Genomic DNA, 20,935 nt, shown 5'->3' on the forward strand with positions numbered 1-20,935 from the left:
GAGCCAGCCCACTCATTCCCACTCTCCTGTGGCACGTGGCTGATGGCTGCCCTCAGGGTCTTCGTCAGTCTCTCCAGAGGGCCACCGCATGGGAGCTGGCTCGTGCTGTCTGGTCCTGGCTGCCAGGAGGAAGGTCAGCTGCTTTGCCGGAATTTGGAATGATTTCCCAGGTGCCTGGCTCTGCTCACAGACACCATTTTTCTGCTTCCAGAGGCCTGGTCATTCTGTGAGTCAGAGGCAGGCGGCTCGCCGGCTGGAGGGCGCCGTCTGCTCCTTGTGATGGCTTGTTTATTTAACAAATATGGGTCCTCAGAGTGAAAGTGCCAGCCCACACACAACCAGTTTCAGGAAAGCTTCCCTCAGGCCTCTGGGGAACCTTCTGGATCCAACACACCAGTCATTGAGTTGAGAGCTAAGAGCTGAAGGGTCGAATCAGCATGGAGATGGTCAGAGGTGGTGATGGTCAGAGGTGGTTGTTGGCTGCCCCGGAGGCTCCCTGGGGCCTGACAGGTCGGTTTTGAATCTAGAATTGATTGAGAATCCTTGTCCCAGAGCGGGCTGCTCAGGAGTCTATCCCTCCTCTCCCCAGAGGAGTTTTTTTACATCCTGTAGTTTCCCTACATAATTTCTGTTTCCCTCCATGATGTGGACCCTTTCTTCATTCCCTGCGCCCCCTGCTCCGCCTGGGCCTCCCGTGGACCTCAGTGGTGGCCCCAGCCTCTTGGGAGACAGGCGACCGCGTGGTCGGCTGGGCTGGGGCCGGGCGCCTGTACCTTGGGCGGGCTCTGCTGCAACCTGGCGGCGTGTCTTTCTGCAGAGCGGGGATGACGAGGACTACCAGCGCATCTACACCACCAAGATTAAACCTCGGCTGAGGTCGGAGGACGGCGTGGAAGGGGATCTTGGGGAGACCCAGAGCCGCACCATCACGGTGACTAGACGGGTCACGGCCTACACTGTGGACGTGACGGGCCGGGAAGGAGCCAAGGACATCGACATCAGCAGCCCTGAGTTCAAGATCAAGATTCCACGGCACGAACTGACCGAAATCTCCACTGTGGACGTGGAGACCCAGCCTGGGAAGACGGTGATCAGGCTGCCCTCAGGCTCGGGCCCGGCGTCTCCAACCACGGGCTCTGTGGACATCCGAGCAGGCTCCATTTCTGCTTCTGGACCAGAGCTTCCAGGCGCTGGCCACTCGAAGCTCCAGGTCACCGTTCCTGGGATTAAGGTGGGAAGTCCAGGCATCAGTGTCAATGCCAAGGGCATGGACTTGGGTGGCAAAGGAGGGACCCACGTTCCAGGAGTGGACCTTTTGTCTTCTCTTGGGGGTGGTGTGGTAGAGGGGCAGGGGTTGTGTCTCGAGAGCGGCAATAATGGGAAAATCAAAATTCCTGCCATGCAGGTGCCAAAATTTGGCATCTCAGCAGGGCCAGAGAGCCAGGTTCCAGAGTCAGGGCTGAGTGTGTCTGCCCCTGAATTCTCTGTGGGGCACAAGGGCAGCAAGCCAGGCTTAAGCATTGGCGGGAACATCCAGACCCCTCAGCTAGAATTCACTGCTCCCTCTGCCAATGTTGAGGGGAAGCTGAAGGGCCCCTCGATCACTGGGCCGTCGCTTGAGGGTGAGCTAGGCTTGAAGGGTGCCAAGCCACAGGGGAGCCTGGGAGTTGACCTCTCTGCTCCCAAAATTGAGGGCAACGTCACCAGCCCTAGTGTGGAAGTTCAAGGCCCTGATGTTGATATTCAGGGGCCTGGAGGCAAACTGAATATGCCCAAGTTGAAAGTGCCCAAATTCTCTGCATCAGGTTCTAAGGGAGCTGGCATGGATGTGACACTGCCCACAGGTGAAGTTACTGTCCCTGGGGTATCTGGGGATGTTAGCCTGCCTGAAGTTGCTATTGGGGGGCTAGAAGGGAAGATGAAGGGTACTAAAGTCAAAGGTCCTGAAATGATTGTTCAGAAACCTAAAATCTCCATGCAGGACGTGGATCTGAGCCTTGGGTCCCCGAAACGGAAAGGAGATATTAAGGTTTCTGCTCCTGGGGTGCAAGGTGATGTGAAAGGCCCTCAGGTGGCAGTTAAAGGCTCCAAAGTGGACATCGAGACACCCAGCCTAGAGGGGACTCTGACAGGCGCCAAGCTTAGCGGTCCTTCCGGGAAAGCAGGAACCTGCAGGATCTCCATGGCAGACGTAGACTTGAATGTGGCTGCACCTAAGATGAAAGGGGGTGTAGATGTCACACTCCCAAAAGTAGAAGGGAAAGTCAAAGGCCCTGAAGTTGACATCAAAGGTCCCAATGTGGATGTCAGTGTTCCCGATGTGGACGTCCATGGCCCAGACTGGCACCTGAAGATGCCCAAGATGAAAATGCCCAAGTTCAGCATGCCAGGAGTCAAAGGGGAAGGCCCAGATGCAGATGTCAATCTACCCAAAGGAGATGTCAGTATCTCAGGACCCAAGATCAATGTGGAAGCCCCCAGTGTCAGCATAGAGGGGCCAGGAGGCCAGCTGAAAGGCCCTGATGTTAAGCTGCCCGAAGTGAGTGTCAAGACACCGAAGATTTCCCTCCCCGACGTGGATCTGCATGTTAAAGGAACAAAGGTGAAGGGAGAGTATGATGTGACGGTGCCAAAACTTGAAGGTGAAATGAAAGGCCCCAAAGTGGACATCAGCGCCCCAGATGTGGACGTCCATGGCCCAGACTGGCACCTGAAGATGCCCAAGATGAAGATGCCCAAGTTCAGTGTGCCTGGAGTCAAAGCAGAAGGCCCAGAAGTGGACATGAGCTTGCCCAAAGCTGAGGTGGACATCACTGGGCCCAAGGTAGACATTAGCACTCCAGATGTGACCATGGAGGCACCGGAAGGGAAATTGAAAGGGCCCAAGTTTAAGATGCCTGAGATGAACATTAAAGCCCCGAAGATCTCCATGCCTGATGTGGACTTGCACTTGAAGGGCCCTAAAGTAAAAGGAGAATATGATGTCACAGGGCCAAAGGTCGAAGGTGAGATTAAAGTTCCTGATGTTGAGCTTAAAAGTGCCAAAGTGGACATTGATGCTCCAGATGTTGAAGTTCATGGCCCAGACTGGCACCTGAAAATGCCCAAGATGAAGATGCCCAAGTTCGGCATGCCCGGTTTCAAGGCAGAGGGTCCGGAAGTGGACGTGAGCCTGCCGAAGGCTGACATTGACATCTCAGGCCCCAAGGTGGATGTTGATGCTCCAGATGTGAATATTGAAGGCCCTGAAGGAAAGCTGAAGAGTCCTAAGTTTAAGGTGCCTGAGGTGAATATCAAGGCCCCAAAGATTTCCATGCCTGATGTGAACTTACATATGAAAGGCCCCCCGGTAAAGGGAGAATACGATGTCACAGTGCCAAAGCTGGAAGGGGACTTGAAAGGGCCAAAAGTAGATATCAGTGCTCCAGATGTTGAAGTTCATGGTCCTGATTGGAACTTAAAGATGCCAAAGATGAAAATGCCCAAATTCACTATGCCCAGCCTTAAAGGAGAAGGCCCAGAATTAGACGTGACCCTGCCAAAGGCTGAGGTGGACACTTCTGCACCCAAGCTGGATATCAGTGCCCCAGATGTAAGCCTTGAAGGACCAGAAGGGAAGTTGAAAAGCCCCAAGTTTAAGATGCCTGAGATGCATTTTAAAGCTCCTAAGATGTCTCTGCCAGATGTTGACCTGGATCTTAAAGGACCCAAAGTGAAAGGAACTCTAGATGTGTCTGCACCAAAAATAGAAGCTGAGATGAAAATTCCAGATGTGGACATCAAAGGTCCCAAGGTAGACATTAAAACCCCAGATGTGGATGTCCATGGCCCAGACTGGAACCTGAAGATGCCCAAGATGAAGATGCCCAAGTTTGGCATGCCCAGCTTCAAAGCAGAGGGCCCGGAAGTGGATGTGAACCTGCCCAAGGCTAACATTGACATCTCTGGACCGAAGGTGGACATCGAAGCTCCAGATGTGAGCCTTGAGGGTCCAGATGGCAAGCTGAAAAGCCCCAAGTTTAAGATGCCAGAGATGCACTTCAAGACCCCCAAGATCTCCATGCCTGATGTGGACTTGCACTTGAAAGGCCCCAAAGTCAAAGGGGACGTGGACGTGAATGTGTCTGTGCCCAAGACAGAAGGTGAAATGAAAGTGCCAGATGTGGACATCAAAGGACCCAAAGTGGACATCAGTGCCCCAGATGTGGACGTTCAAGGTCCGGACTGGCACCTGAAGATGCCCAAGATGAAAATGCCCAAATTCAGTGTGCCTGGAGTCAAAGCAGAGGGTCCGGAAGTGGACTTGAGTCTGCCCAAGGCTGATATTGACATTTCTGGACCAAAAGTTGATGTTGAAGCTCCAGAGGTGAGCCTTGAGGGTCCAGATGGCAAGCTGAAGGGCCCCAAGTTCAAGATGCCAGAGATGCACTTCAAGGCACCCAAGATCTCCATGCCTGATGTGGACTTGCACTTGAAAGGCCCCAAAGTCAAAGGGGACGTGGACGTGAATGTGTCTGTGCCCAAGATAGAAGGTGAAATGAAAGTGCCAGATGTGGACATCAAAGGACCCAAAGTGGACATCAGTGCCCCAGATGTGGACGTTCAAGGTCCGGACTGGCACCTGAAGATGCCCAAGATGAAAATGCCCAAATTCAGTGTGCCTGGAGTCAAAGCAGAGGGTCCGGAAGTGGACTTGAGTCTGCCCAAGGCTGATATTGACATTTCTGGACCAAAAGTTGATGTTGAAGCTCCAGAGGTGAGCCTTGAGGGTCCAGATGGCAAGCTGAAGGGCCCCAAGTTCAAGATGCCAGAGATGCACTTCAAGACCCCCAAGATCTCCATGCCTGATGTGGACTTGCACTTGAAAGGCCCCAAAGTCAAAGGGGACGTGGACGTGAATGTGTCTGTGCCCAAGATAGAAGGTGAAATGAAAGTGCCAGATGTGGACATCAAAGGACCCAAAGTGGACATCAGTGCCCCAGATGTGGATGTCCAAGGTCCAGACTGGCACCTGAAGATGCCCAAGATGAAAATGCCCAAGTTCAGTGTGCCTGGAGTTAAAGCAGAGGGCCCAGAAGTGGATGTGAGTCTGCCCAAGGCTGATATTGACATCTCTGGACCTAAGGTGGACATTGAAGGACCTGATGTGAGCCTTGAGGGTCCAGAAGGAAAACTGAAGGGCCCTAAGTTTAAGATGCCTGAGATGCACTTCAAGGCCCCCAAAATCTCCATGCCTGACGTAAACCTGAATCTTAAGGGGCCAAAACTGAAGGGAGATGTGGATGTGTCTTTGCCTGATGTAGAAGGTGAAATGAAAGTGCCCGATGTTGATGTTAAAGGCCCCAAAGTCGATGTCAGTGTCCCAGAGGTGGATGTCCATGGCCCAGACTGGCATCTGAAGATGCCCAAGATGAAGATGCCCAAGTTCGGCATGCCCGGCTTCAAAGCGGAGGGTCCAGAAGTGGACGTGAACCTGCCCAAGGCTGACCTGGGCATCTCAGGTCCTAAGGTGGACATTGAAGTTCCAGATGTGAATATTGAAGGTCCTGATGCAAAACTAAAAAGCCCGAAGTTTAAGATACCAGAAATGAACATAAAATCTCAGAAGATATCCATGCCAGATGTTAGTTTGAATTTAAAAGGTTCCAAAATTAAAGGGGATTATGATGTTACAGTTCCAAAAGTTGAAGGAGAGATAAAAGCTCCTGATGTCAGCATTAAAGGCCCCAAAGTGGACATTAATGCACCAGATGTGGGAGTTCATGGCCCAGACTGGCACCTGAAGATGCCCAAAGTGAAAATGCCCAAGTTCAGCATGCCTGGCTTCAAAGGAGAGGGCCCGGATGTGGATGTGAACCTGCCTAAGGCTGACATGGATGTCTCAGGCCCCAAGGTGGACACTGAAGTTCCAGATGTGAACATTGAAGGGCCAGAGGGAAAACTGAAGGGCCCCAAGTTCAAGATGCCAAACGTGAATATACAGACACACAAAATTTCTATGCCTGATGTTGGACTTAATCTGAAAACCCCTAAACTGAAAACTGATGTAAGTGTTTCCCTTCCTAAAGTGGAAGGTGATTTGAAAGGTCCTGAAATTGATATGAAAGCCCCTAAGATGGATATGGATGTTGGTGATATTGATATTGAATGCCCAGAAGGAAAGTTGAAAGGCCCCAAGTTCAAGATGCCTGAGATGCACTTCAAGACCCCCAAGCTCTCCATGCCTGATGTGGACTTGCACTTAAAAGGCCCCAAAGTCAAAGGGGACGTGGACGTGGATGTGTCTGTGCCCAAGATAGAAGGTGAAATGAAAGTGCCGGATGTGGACATCAAAGGACCCAAAGTGGACATCAGTGCCCCAGATGTGGACGTCCATGGGCCAGATTGGCACCTGAAGATGCCCAAGATGAAGATGCCCAAGTTCAACATGCCTGGCTTCAAAGCAGAAGGCCCGGAGGTTGATGTGAGCCTGCCCAAAGCTGATCTGGATGTTTCTGGCCCCAAAGTGGACATTGATGTTCCTGATGTGGATATTGAAAGTCCGGAAGGAAAATTAAAAGGCTCTAAATTCAAGATGCCTAAGTTAAATATCAAATCTCACAAGATATCCATGCCTGATGTGGACTTGAATTTGAAGGGACCCAAACTGAAAGGAGAGATAGATGTTTCTGTGCCAGAACTAGAAGGTGATCTCAAAGGCCCGCAGGTTGATATCAAAGGTCCCAGCGTGGACGTGGAGATGCCTGATGTGAATCTTGAATGTCCTGATGCAAAGTTGAAAGGCCCCAAGTTCAAGATGCCAGACATGCACTTCAAGACTCCCAAGATCTCCATGCCTGATGTGGACTTGCACTTGAAAGGCCCCAAAGTCAAAGGGGATGTGGACGTGAATGTGTCTGTGCCCAAGATAGAAGGTGAAATGAAAGTGCCAGATGTGGACATCAAAGGACCCAAAGTGGACATCAGTGCCCCAGATGTGGACGTTCAAGGTCCGGACTGGCACCTGAAGATGCCCAAGATGAAGATGCCCAAGTTCAGCATGCCTGGCTTCAAAGCAGAGGGGCCAGAAGTGGACGTGAACCTGCCCAAGGCTGACCTTGACATCTCTGGACCCAAGGTGGACATTGAAGCTCCAGATGTGAATCTTGAATGTCCAGATGCAAAACTGAAGGGGCATAAGTTTAAGATGCCAGACATGCACTTCAAGGCACCCAAGATCTCCATGCCTGATGTGGACTTGCACTTGAAAGGCCCCAAAGTCAAGGGGGATGTGGATGTGTCTGTGCCAAAACTGGAGGGAGATTTGAAGGGTCCCAGCGTGGATGTGGAGATGCCTGATGTCAATTTGGAATGTCCCGAAGCAAAGTTGAAAGGCCCGAAGTTCAAGATGCCTGAGATGCACTTCAAGACCCCCAAGATCTCCATGCCTGATGTGGACTTGCACATGAAAGGCCCCAAAGTCAAGGGGGACGTGGACGTGAATGTATCTGTGCCCAAGATAGAAGGTGAAATGAAAGTGCCAGATGTGGACATCAAAGGACCCAAAGTGGACATCAATGCCCCAGATGTGGACGTCCATGGGCCAGACTGGCACCTGAAGATGCCCAAGATGAAGATGCCCAAGTTCAGCATGCCTGGCTTCAAAGCAGAGGGGCCAGAAGTGGACGTGAACCTGCCCAAGGCTGACCTTGACATCTCTGGACCCAAGGTGGACATTGAAGCTCCAGATGTGAATCTTGAATGTCCAGATGCAAAACTGAAGGGGCATAAATTTAAGATGCCAGACATGCACTTCAAGGCACCCAAGATCTCCATGCCTGATGTGGACTTGCACTTGAAAGGCCCCAAAGTCAAGGGGGATGTGGATGTGTCTGTGCCAAAACTGGAGGGAGATTTGAAGGGTCCCAGTGTGGATGTGGAGATGCCTGATGTTGATCTGGAATGTCCTGATGCAAAGTTGAAAGGCCCGAAGTTCAAGATGCCTGAGATGCACTTCAAGACCCCCAAGATCTCCATGCCTGATGTGGACTTGCACATGAAAGGCCCCAAAGTCAAGGGGGACGTGGACGTGAATGTGTCTGTGCCCAAGATAGAAGGTGAAATGAAAGTGCCAGATGTGGACATCAAAGGACCCAAAGTGGACATCAATGCCCCAGATGTGGATGTCCATGGGCCAGACTGGCACCTGAAGATGCCCAAGATGAAGATGCCCAAGTTCAGCATGCCTGGCTTCAAAGCAGAGGGGCCAGAAGTGGACGTGAACCTGCCCAAGGCTGACCTTGACATCTCTGGACCCAAGGTGGACATTGAAGCCCCTGATGTGAACATTGAGGGTCCAGAAGGAAAACTGAAAGGCCCGAAATTCAAGATGCCTGAGATGCACTTTCATGCCCCCAAGATCTCCATGCCTGATGTTGATTTCAACTTAAAGGGGCCTAAAATTAAAGGTGACCTAGATGTTTCTGCCCCAAAGCTGGAGGGAGAGTTAAAGGGTCCAGAACTTGATATTAAGGGCCCCAAATTGGATGTGGACATGCCAGATGTAGCTGTGGAAGGCCCAGATGGCAAATGGAAAAGTCCGAAGTTTAAGATGCCAGACATGCACTTTAAAACGCCCAAAATCTCCATGCCAGACATTGATCTACACTTAAAAAGCCCCAAGATAAAGGGAGAGATGGATGTAGATATTCCTAAACTGGAAGGTGATCTCAAAGGGCCAGATATCGATGTTGAAGGGCCAGAGGGCAAATTGAAAGGCCCCAAGTTCAAGATGCCTGAAATGCATCTCAAAGCACCAAATATTTCTATGCCTGATGTGGACCTAAATCTGAAAGGACCCAAAATCAAGGGGGATGTAGATGTCTCTGTGCCAGAGGTAGAAGGAAAAATTAAAGTACCAGATGTAAACATCAAGGGACCTAAAGTAGACATAAATGCTCCTGAAGTCCATGGCCCAGACTGGCACCTGAAGATGCCCAAGATGAAAATGCCCAAGTTTGGCATGCCTGGCTTCAAGGCAGAGGGTCCAGAAGTGGACGTGAGCCTGCCCAAGGCTGACATTGACATCTCAGGCCCCAAGGTGGACATTGATGTTCCAGATGTGAATATTGAAGGTCCTGATGCAAAACTGAAGGGGCCCAAGTTCAAGATGCCCGAGGTGAACATCAAAGCTCCCAAGATCTCCATGCCTGACATTGATTTGAACCTGAAAGGTCCCAAGGTGAAGGGTGATGTGGATGTTTCCCTGCCAAAGGTGGAAGGTGACCTCAAGGGCCCTGAAATTGACATCAAGGGCCCCAAAGTGGACATTGACACCCCAGATGTGGGCATCCATGGCCCAGACTGGCACCTGAAGATGCCCAAAGTGAAAATGCCCAAGTTTGGCATGCCTGGCTTCAAGGCAGAGGGCCCGGAAGTGGACGTGAACCTGCCCAAGGCTGACATTGACATCTCAGGCCCCAAAGTGGACATTGATGTTCCAGATGTGAATATTGAAGGTCCTGATGCAAAACTGAAGGGGCCCAAGTTCAAGATGCCCGAGATGAACATCAAAGCTCCTAAGATCTCCATGCCTGACATTGATTTGCACTTGAAAGGTCCCAAGGTGAAGGGTGATGTGGATGTTTCCCTGCCAAAGGTGGAAGGTGACCTCAAGGGCCCTGAAATTGACATCAAGGGCCCCAAAGTGGACATTGACACCCCAGATGTGGATGTTCATGGTCCAGACTGGCACCTGAAGATGCCCAAGATAAAAATGCCCAAATTCGGCATGCCTGGCTTTAAGGCAGAGGGCCCGGAAGTGGATGTGAGCTTGCCCAAGGCTGACATTGACATCTCAGGTCCCAAAGTGGACATTGATGTTCCAGATGTGAATATTGAAGGTCCTGATGCAAAACTGAAGGGCCCCAAGTTCAAGATGCCTGAGATGAACATCAAAGCCCCCAAGATCTCCATGCCTGACATTGATATTAATCTGAAGGGCCCCAAGGTGAAGGGTGATGTGGATTTATCTTTGCCAAAAGTGGAAGGTGAGATTAAAGTTCCTGAAGTGGATATTAAAGGCCCCAAAGTGGACATTGACACCCCAGATGTGGATGTCCATGGCCCAGACTGGCACCTGAAGATGCCCAAGATGAAAATGCCCAAGTTCGGCATGCCTGGCTTCAAAGCAGAGGGCCCAGAAGTGGACGTGAACCTGCCCAAGGCTGACATTGATATCTCAGGCCCCAAGGTGGACATTGAAGGTCCAGATGTCAACATTGAAGGTCCAGATGCAAAACTAAAAGGTCCCAAGTTCAAGATGCCAGAAATGAACATCAAAGCCCCCAAGATATCTATGCCAGATTTGGACCTTAATCTTAAAGGTCCCAAAATGAAAGGTGAGGTGGATGTGTCACTTCTAAGTGTCGAAGGTGATTTGAAAGGGCCGACTCTTGATGTCAAGGGTCCAAAGATAGATATTGATGTACCAGATGTTGACATTCATGGCCCAGAAGGTAAATTGAAAGGTCCAAAGCTGAAGATGCCTGACATGCATATGAACATGCCCAAGATCTCTATGCCAGAAATTGACCTAAATTTAAAAGGCTCGAAGCCCAAGGGAGATATTGATGTTTCTGGGCCCAAATTGGAAGGTGACATTAAAGCTCCCAAGTTGGATATAAAGGGCCCTGAATTGGACATTTCTGCTCCCAAGGTCAACATTGAAGGAAAGTCGAAGAAGTCTCGTTTTAAGCTTCCCAAATTTAATTTTTCAGGCTCCAAAGTTCAGACACCTGAGGTTGATGTCAAAGTTAAAAAGCCAGATATTGATGTAACAGGTCCAAAGGTTGATATTAATGCTCCTGATGTTGAGGTCCAAGGAAAAGTGAAAGGATCCAAGTTCAAAATGCCTTTCCTGAGTATTTCATCCCCTAAAGTTTCTATGCCTGATGTGGAGTTAAATCTGAAAGGACCTAAGGTCAAAGGCGACTTGGATGTTGTAGGGCCTAATTTAGAAGGAGAATTGAAAGGGCCCAAACTGGATGTAAAGGCACCTGACGTTCACCTGGATGCACCTGATGTGGATGTTCATGGTCCAGAATGGAACGTGAAAATGCCTAAGATGAAAATGCCCAAGTTCGGAGTCCCCAGCTTAAAAGCAGAAGCCCCAGACATGACTGTGGAGCTCCCAAAAGGAGATATCAACATAGAGGGTCCCGGTTTGGACATTGAAGGCCCAGAAATCAATGTGGAAGGCTTAGAAGGAGGCTTAAAAGGCCCCAAACTCAAGATGCCTGATATCAATATCAAAGCTCCCAAGATCTCTATGCCTGATATTGATTTAAACTTGAAGGGCCCCAAGGTGAAAGGTGAGGTGGATGTTTCTCTGCCCAAAGTAGAAGGGAACCTGAAAGGGCCAGAGGTTGATATCAAAGGCCCCAAAGTGGACCTTGATGCCCCAGATGTGGATGTTCAAGGACCAGACTGGCACCTGAAGATGCCCAAGATGAAAATGCCTAAGTTTGGCATGCCCGGCTTCAAAGGAGAGGGCCCGGAAGTGGATGTTACACTCCCTAAAGCTGACATTGATATTTCAGGGCCAAAAGTGGACATTACTGCTCCAGATGTGAATATTGAAGGTCCAGATGCAAAATTGAAGGGCCCCAAATTCAAGATGCCTGAGATGAACATCAAAGCCCCCAAAATCTCTATGCCTGATCTTGACCTGAACCTGAAGGGTCCCAAAATGAAGGGTGATGTGGACATGTCTTTCCCCAAAGTGGAAGGTGACCTAAAAGGTCCAGAATTGGACATCAAGGGCCCCAAAGTAGACATTGACACTCCTGATATTAACATTGAAGGTCCAGAGGGCAAACTGAAGGGACCCAAATTCAAGATGCCAGAGATGCACATAAAGGCTCCCAAGATCTCCATGCCTGACCTTGACTTAAACTTGAAGGGCCCTAAGATGAAGGGTGATGTGGATGTTTCCCTGCCAAAAATTGAAGGGGATCTAAAAGGTCCTGAGATTGATATCAAAGGGCCCAAAGTGGATATTGATGCCCCAGATGTGGACGTGCATGGCCCAGACTGGCACCTGAAGATGCCCAAGATAAAAATGCCCAAGTTCGGCATGCCTGGCTTCAAAGGAGAGGGTCCGGATGTGGATGTGAACCTGCCCAAGGCTGACATTGACATCTCAGGCCCCAAAATGGACATTGATGTTCCAGATGTGAATATTGAAGGTCCTGATGCAAAACTGAAGGGGCCCAAGTTCAAGATGCCTGAGATGAACATCAAAGCCCCCAAGATCTCCATGCCTGACATTGATTTGCACCTGAAAGGTCCCAAGGTGAAGGGTGATGTGGATGTTTCCCTGCCAAAGGTGGAAGGTGACCTCAAGGGCCCTGAAATTGACATCAAGGGCCCCAAAGTGGATATTGATGCTCCAGATGTGGACATCCATGGCCCGGACTGGCACCTGAAGATGCCCAAGATAAAAATGCCCAAGTTCGGCATGCCTGGCTTCAAAGGAGAGGGTCCGGATGTGGATGTGAACCTGCCCAAGGCTGACATTGACATCTCAGGTCCCAAAGTGGACATTGATGTTCCAGATGTGAATATTGAAGGTCCTGATGCAAAACTGAAGGGGCCCAAGTTCAAGATGCCTGAGATGAACATCAAAGCCCCCAAGATCTCCATGCCTGACATTGATTTGCACCTGAAAGGTCCCAAGGTGAAGGGTGATGTGGATGTTTCCCTGCCAAAGGTGGAAGGTGACCTCAAGGGCCCTGAAATTGACATCAAGGGCCCCAAAGTGGACATTAATGTCCCGGATGTAGACGTCCATGGCCCAGACTGGCACCTAAAGATGCCCAAGATGAAAATGCCCAAGTTTGGCATGCCCGGCTTCAAGGCAGAGGGCCCGGAAGTGGATGTGAACCTGCCCAAGGCTGACATTGACATCTCTGGACCCAAGGTGGACATTGATGTTCCAGATGTGAATATTGAAGGTCCAGATGCAAAACTGAAGGGCCCCAAGTTTAAAATGCCTGACCTGCACCTCAAGGCCCCCAAGATTTCCATGCCTGAAGTTGACCTGAATCTGAAGGGCCCGAAGGTGAAGGGTGATGTGGACCTTTCTCTGCCCAAAGTGGAAGGTGACCTCAAGGGCCCTGAAGTTGACATCAAGGGCCCCAAAGTAGATATTGATGTCCCAGATGTGGACGTCCATGGCCCAGACTGGCACCTGAAGATGCCCAAAGTGAAAATGCCCAAATTCGGCATGCCCGGCTTCAAAGGAGAGGGTCCAGAAGTGGACGTGAGCCTGCCCAAGGCTGACATTGACATCTCAGGCCCCAAGGTGGACATTGATGTTCCAGATGTGAATATTGAAGGTCCTGATGCAAAACTGAAGGGGCCCAAGTTCAAGATGCCCGAGGTGAACATCAAAGCTCCCAAGATCTCCATGCCTGACATTGATTTGAACCTGAAAGGTCCCAAGGTGAAGGGTGATGTGGATGTTTCCCTGCCAAAGGTGGAAGGTGACCTCAAGGGCCCTGAAATTGACATCAAGGGCCCCAAAGTGGACATTGACACCCCAGATGTGGGCATCCATGGCCCAGACTGGCACCTGAAGATGCCCAAAGTGAAAATGCCCAAGTTCGGCATGCCTGGCTTCAAGGCAGAGGGCCCAGAAGTGGACGTGAGCTTGCCAAAGGCTGACATTGACATCTCTGGCCCCAAGGTGGACATTGATGCTCCCGATGTGAATATTGAAGGTCCTGATGCAAAACTGAAGGGGCCCAAGTTCAAGATGCCCGAGATGAACATCAAAGCCCCCAAGATCTCCATGCCCGATCTTGATTTTAACTTGAAGGGCCCCAAAGTGAAGGGTGATGTGGGTGTCTCTCTTCCCAAAGTGGAAGGTGAGCTCAAGGGCCCTGAAATTGACATAAAAGCCCCCAAAGTGGACATAGACAGTCCTGATATCAACATTGAAGGTCCAGAAGGAAAACTGAAGGGCCCCAAATTTAAGATGCCAGAGATGCACATCAAAGCCCCCAAGATCTCCATGCCTGACCTTGACTTAAATCTGAAAGGGCCAAAGGTCAAGGGGGATGTGGATCTTTCACTACCTAAGCTAGAAGGGGATCTGAAAGGGCCAGGAGTGGACATTGAAGTTCCTGAAGGGCATCTCAAAGGTCCCAAATTCAAGATACCTGATGTCCATTTCAAAACCCCACAAATTTCCATGAGTGACATTGATTTGAACTTGAAAGGTCCTAAGGTCAAAGGAGATTTGGACATTTCTGTTCCTAAATTGGAAGGAGATCTGAAAGGCCCCAAAGTGGATATTAAAGGCCCCAAGTTGGACATTGACACTCCCGACTTTGACATTCATGGTCCAGAAGGGAAACTCAAGGGTCCCAAGTTTAAAATGCCTGACCTGCACCTCAAGGCCCCCAAGATTTCCATGCCTGAAGTTGACCTGAATCTGAAGGGCCCGAAGGTGAAGGGTGATGTGGACCTTTCTCTGCCCAAAGTGGAAGGTGACCTCAAGGGCCCTGAAGTTGACATCAAGGGCCCCAAAGTAGATATTGATGTCCCAGATGTGGACGTCCATGGCCCAGACTGGCACCTGAAGATGCCCAAAGTGAAAATGCCCAAATTCGGCATGCCCGGCTTCAAAGGAGAGGGTCCGGAAGTGGATGTGAACCTGCCCAAGGCTGACATTGACTTCTCAGGCCCCAAGGTGGACATTGATGTTCCAGATGTGAATATTGAAGGTCCAGATGCAAAACTGAAGGGACCCAAGTTCAAGATGCCCGAGATAAATATCAAAGCTCCCAAGATCTCCATGCCTGATGTTGACCTGGAATTGAAAGGACCTAAAGTAAAAGGAGATTTTGATGTTTCTGTTCCTAAGATTGAGGGTGCTTTCAAAGGCCCAGAAGTTGACCTTAAAGGCCCAGGTCTGGATTTTGAAGGCCCTGATGCGAAACTCAGTGGCCCACATTTGAAGATGCCTTCATTGGATATATCTGCCCCTAAAATAACTGCTCCTGATATTGATTTGCATCTCAAAGCTCCCAAAATTGGAATTTCTGGTCCCAAGTTAGAAGGTGGTGAACTGGACCTCAAGGGGCCCAAAGTTGATTTAGAAGCTCCAAGCTTAGATGTACACATGGAGACCCCAGATATGAACATTGAGGGACCAGATGTGAAAGTCCCCAAGTTTAAGAAACCCAAGTTTGGATTTGGGGCCAAAAGCCCCAAAGCTGACATCAAATCACCTTCGCTGGAAGTGACTGTTCCGGAGGCAGAGCTCAACGTTGAGACGCCTGAAATTAGTGTTGGTGGCAAGGGCAAGAAAAGTAAGTTTAAAATGCCAAAAATTCACATGAGTGGTCCTAAAATGAAGGCCAAAAAGCAGGGATTTGATTTGAATGTTCCTGGGGGTGAAATTGACGCCAGTCTCCAGACTCCTGATGTTGATGTTAATCTCGCAGGGCCGGATGCCTCTCTTAAAGTTGATGTGAAATCTCCCAAAACCAAAAAAACTATGTTTGGAAAGATGTACTTTCCCGATGTAGAATTTGACATTAAATCACCTAAATTTAAAGCGGAGGCCCCTCTCCCTAGCCCCAAAATAGAGGGTGAAATCCAGGCACCCGATCTGGATATTTCTTCACCAGGGATTAATGTGGAAGGTCCTGATATCAAGCTGAAGGCTCCTAAGTTCAAGATGCCAGATGTGGAAGTGTCAGGGCCAAAAATAGAGGGTGATCTGAAGGGCCCCAGGGTGCAGGCAAACTTGGATGCATCTGGCATCAACATCGAAGGCCCAGATGCTAAGGTCAAAACTCCGTCATTTGGCATCTCTGCCCCTCAAGTCTCCATCCCTGAAGTGAACGTTAACTTGAAAGGCCCAAAGATAAAGGGGGATGTCCCAGGTGTGGGGCTGGAAGGACCAGACATAGACCTGCAAGGTCCAGAATCGAAAATCAAGTTCCCCAAGTTTTCGATGCCCAAGATTGGTGTCCCTGGTCTGAAAATGGAAGGTGGAGGTGCTGAGGTCCAGCTGCCCTCTCTTGAAGGAGGCTTGAGTGCACCAGATGTTAAGCTCGAAGGGCCTGATGTATCTCTGAAAGGGCCAAAAGTAGACTTACCTTCGGTGAACCTCTCTATGCCAAAAGTCTCAGGGCCTGACCTTGACCTGAACTTGAAGGGACCAAGTCTGAAGGGAGATCTGGATGCCTCTGTCCCAAGCCTGAAGATGCAGGCCCCAGGACTTGATCTCAAAGGTGGCAGTGGGAAGGTGAAATTGCCGGGAATCGATGTCATGTCATCCGTGAATGTTGCTGCACCAGAGGTGACCCTGAAGGGACCAAGCCTGCAGGGAGACCTGGCTGTCTCTGGTGATGTCAAGTGCCCTAAAGTGTCAGTCGGTGGCCCCGATCTCAGCTTGGAGGCACCAGAAGGTGGCATCAAACTTCCTCAGATGAAGCTGCCTCAATTTGGCATCTCCACCCCAGGGTCTGACTTGGACGTCGGCATCCACGGGCCACAAGTCACCGGAGAGCTCAAGGGGCCAGGCCTGAGCCTGAAAGGGCCTCAGATCTCAGCACCAGATGTGGACTTAAGCTTGGAAGGACCAAAAGTGAAAGGGAGCTTCGGGGCCAGTGGCGAGATGAAAGGCCCGATAGTTGGAGGAAGTCTCCCTGGCGTCAGTGTGCAAGGCCTGGACGGAAGCCTCCAGATGCCTGGGGTGAATGTGAAACTCCCAACAGGGCAGCTCTCTGGTCCTGAAATCAAGGGTGATCTGAAAGGGTCAGGCTTAGGTTTCCACGGGGCTGCTCCTGACATCAGTGTGAAGGGGCCTTCATTGAGTATGGCTGCTCCTGAATCAGAGTTTGGTGTCAGCTTGAAGGGCCCCAAGATCAAAGGTGGTGTGGATGTTTCAGGGGGTGTCAGCACTCCAGACATCAGCCTGGGCGAAGGGCATATGAACATCAAAAGTTCCGGTGTTGAGTGGAAAGGACCTGCTGTCAACGTGGATGCCCCCAGATTTGCTGGAGGACTTCATTGCTCAGGACCAAAGGTAGAAGGAGGTGTCAAAGGAGGGCAGGTTGGACTCCAGGGTCCTGGGCTGGGTGTGTCTGGGCCTCAAGCTCACTTGGAAAGTGGATCTGGAAAGGTAACATTCCCCAAGATGAAGATCCCCAAGTTCACCTTCTCTGGCCGTGAGCTGGTTGGCAGAGAAGTGGGGGTGGATATCAACTTCCCTAAAGCGGAAGCCAGTGTCCAGGCGGCTGCTGGAGAGGGCGAGTGGGACGAGGCCGACGGCAAACTTAAGAAGTCCAAAATCAAAATGCCCAAATTTAATTTTTCCAAACCTAAAGGGAAAGGAGGTGCCACAGGCTCGCCGGAAGCCTCCATCTCAGGGTCCAAAGGTGACCTGAAGAGCTCGAAGGCCAGTCTGGGCTCCCTGGAAGGAGAGGTCGAGGCTGAGGCATCATCTCCCAAGGGCAAATTCTCCTTATTTAAGAGTAAGAAGCCCCGGCACCGCTCCAATTCCTTCAGTGACGAGAGGGAATTCTCTGCGCCTTCCACCCCGACTGGAACTTTGGAATTTGAAGGTGGCGAAGTGTTGGTGGAAGGTGGGAAAGTCAAAGGGAAACAGGGGAAGCTGAAGTTTGGTACCTTTGGTGGATTGGGGTCAAAGAGCAAAGGTCATTACGAGGTCACCGGGAGCGACGAGGAGGCCGGCAAGTTGCAAGGGAGCGGAGTGTCCTTGGCCTCTAAGAAGTCCCGCCTGTCATCTTCTTCCAGCAACGACAGTGGAACGAAGGTTGGCATCCAGCTGCCGGAGGTGGAGCTATCGGTCTCCACGAAGAAAGAGTAGTGGGCCGCCGAGGGTGTGTACATATATATATATAAAATACATCAGCCTTGGGTGTGTTTGTATATAAACTGCAAAGAGAAACACACCGACAGCCTCAGCAATAATGCAAAGATCTTGCCTCTCCCAGCGGCAAGCACTGAAGAACCAACCGCCTCTCGGCTCCTGGAGCTTGACAGAGGGGTAAAGAGTTACAAGTCCTCCAGCCCAGGTGCAAGTTCAGCAGTATTTGCCTTGAGATTTCAGTTGTTTTTTTGTTTTTTTTTTTTTTTTTGCATTAAATGCTGAGAACTATTGTTTACTAAGCAAGCTTTTGTGTTTATTATTCTCATTTTTACTGAACATTATTAGTGTTGTGGTAATGGAAACTCATTTTTTTTTCATTGTAATGACTTTTGGGGGGTTTGTTAGTAAGGGTGGGGTGGGGTAGAAGGCCGGACAAGAGGTCAACTCTCTGTTTCTTGAAGAGTGGCTCTTCTTGGACAGCAAACGCCCAAAGATGGCTGAGACCCGCTGCCGGTGGGGCGTGTGGGTGTTTCTAGAGCTCTCTAATGTTGCTTTTTCCCCAGGGAGGGGTGGTGGTCCCAAGCCAGTTTGGTGCTCACAGTGAGAGGGAATTAGAATCTGTTTGCAAATTGTCCAGCCAGCCAGCTCAACGTGAGGGGCTTCCATTCTGTGCATTGTTGGAGAAGTTTTTCTTCAAGACCGCCATGTTCCTGTCAGGTCTGGCTTATAGTAAATGAACTAATGATTAAGAAATTTTCCAGCACTTTAATGGCAGTTTAAGTGAGAATCTAAGAAAATTTATTTCTTTTCCAAAGAAAATAAAGCTATTAACCTCGACTTCTTGTGCCTTTTTTTTTTTTTTTTAAAGATTTATTTATTTATTTATACAAGCACTGGGTACAATCAGAAGTGCAGGAGGGCGAGAGAATTCACCAGAGCCAGAGCGGGGAGCAGAACAGGCAGAAGGACCGAAGCACACTGCTGGGGGGAGCAGCGGGCGGCAGGAGAGGTCTGCGCGCCATGTGGGACCCTCGCCAGTGGCCGGGGATCGAACTGGCGCTGCAGAGGCTGCTGGGAGCCTCGCAGCCCAGCACTCACCCGCTGCGCCACGGGGGAGGCCCGACTTCTTGTGCCTTTGCATTCTGTTTTGAGGGGGATGGAGCCTGCGAAGGCCGCATGCCCAGGGTACAGGCTGGATCCACTCTGTGGCACTGTGAGTTTCATCAGTCACTTTAAAGCAGGGTCTTTGCTTCTCGGTTCTCAGGGGCTCTGGCTGCACCATTGCTGAGAAATCAGGAGAAGCGAGGTGCTGGTGGCCTAAGTCCCAGGACCCCGCTCATGGATGCCTCTGTCCATATGAATATACATTCAGAACTGGTTCTCAGTGGGCACAAGGATACACTGGTCAGGGAAGAAAAGGCCTTCATCACACCCTGCTATGTGTCACCAGCCTGTCCAGGCTGTTCCTGACTTAGCTGCAGGTTTGCATTGTCCCTCTCACCCCCCATCCCCAGATAAAAGCTTCTACACTCTCCAGCACCAGCTTGATGGCTGGCTTCCCCCACAGCCTGGCCCCTCCTGCCCAGTGTGGGCTCCACCTGCCCTGGCTTGGATATTGGATGTGCACCTGTGAGCTTTACCCAGTCTCATCTTGGTCACCAAGCCCATGTGCCTGAGGGTTTATGATGGGATGGAGGTGGGGAATGGGAGCGATTGGGAATTCACTGGAAATTTACATGTAAATCGTATTTCTACGGGTTGATGAGGATAGGGATGACTCTGGGGCTCTCAGGGTGACATCTCATTGGCTAGCACAGCCAGAGGTGGTGGGGGAGATGAAGAAGGTAACTGGCCAGTCATTCAAGAGAAACTTCTGAGTCAGCCCCTGCCCAAAGCAGGCCCAAGTGGGAGGCATTGGCCGTGGATGGGAGCCTCTCGACTGCAGTAACCATTACCATAGAAAGGGCAGCAGGGAGGAGGTACCAGGGGTCAGAGTGCATGTGGGGGCCACCCCTACTGGCTTTCCTTCACCCAGACCGCTTCCACTCCCCACCTGCCCACTCTCACGGCCTCGTCTCCCGGACTTCTCTTGGCCCTTGATGGGGATGGTTCAAGTTACTTCCCAAAGTCTGACAGCCTCAGATTCTTGAGATCTTACACTCTGAGGTCCTGGTTCCTGCCCTGGAGCATGAGAGTCTCCTCAGGAAACCAGGGAAGGGCCTGCCTGGGTGCTGGCAGGCAGCAGGCAGCAGGCCCTGCAGCCAGGAAGATCAGCAGTCTCCCTGCATACCTTGCCCTTGGCAGGATGATTATGAGTTGGAAGTGCTGTGTTTAAAAGGACATTCAGAAAACAAATTATTTTATTTCTTTGTGAGTTTTTAAATTTTAACTTTTTCCCCTATGGAATTTTGCTGCTATAATTAAAAATTTTTTTAAAGATTTGTTTATTTATGCATACAAGAACCGGGGTATAGGCCAGAGGTGCGGGGGGTGAGAGGATGCACCAAAGATAGAGTGGGGAGCAGAACAGGCGAATTGACTGAGATACACTGCTGAGGGGAGCAGCCGGTGAGACAGGAGAGGTCTGCTGAGCCATGTGGGTCGCTCCCTTGCTGACTGGATGGAACTCGCACTGCAGTGGCTGCCAACAGCTTCATAGTGCTAAGACTTAACCCTTGTGCCAACAGGAAGGCCCCAGTAAACCCAAGTTTTCAAGATAGAAAGTCCAAGAAAGAAGTCCAAGTTTGGGCAAGTCTCGCTGCCAGCACTCTCTAAGGCAGTGGCCCTGCCTTGGCGTGCTCTTGGGCTGGGAGTTCAGAAAATGGCGTTCTGGCTTTGGGCTCCACAGCACAGAGCAGCTCTCTGTCTCTCCTCAGGAGGACAAAGAATGCGGTGCCTGAATTCTTGCCACCGCCAGCAACTGAGAAGGCCACGTGCTGTTTACCAGCCTCTGGATGAGATGGGATGGTCGGGTGGCCAGCAGGGTGTGGCGGCAGGGGAACCCAAGCCACAAGTGCTTCCTAAGGCCCAAGACTCCCAGCA

General features: G+C 50.6%; 1 protein-coding gene across 3 annotated transcripts in view; it reads left to right on the top strand.

Moving 5' to 3' along the window:
• AHNAK (AHNAK nucleoprotein) overlaps window positions 1–18,724 on the top strand; it is a 29,061-nt gene extending 10,337 nt beyond the window's left edge. For 2 of the 3 annotated variants that reach the window (XM_037517676.2, XM_037517677.2), the window contains exon 5: window positions 818–18,724. In XM_037517676.2, the coding sequence (XP_037373573.1) occupies window positions 818–17,890 (17,073 nt within the window). In that variant the 3' untranslated portion in view covers window positions 17,891–18,724. The remainder of the gene's footprint in view (window positions 1–817) is intronic. The other variant, XM_037517680.2, reaches the window with a different exon arrangement.
• Window positions 18,725–20,935: the final 2,211 nt, after the last annotated feature.

The sequence above is a fragment of the Talpa occidentalis genome, unplaced genomic scaffold, assembly GCF_014898055.3.
Source record: "Talpa occidentalis isolate TD23 unplaced genomic scaffold, MPIMG_talOcc4v2.1 talOcc4.17, whole genome shotgun sequence".
Lineage (NCBI taxonomy): Eukaryota > Metazoa > Chordata > Mammalia > Eulipotyphla > Talpidae > Talpa > Talpa occidentalis.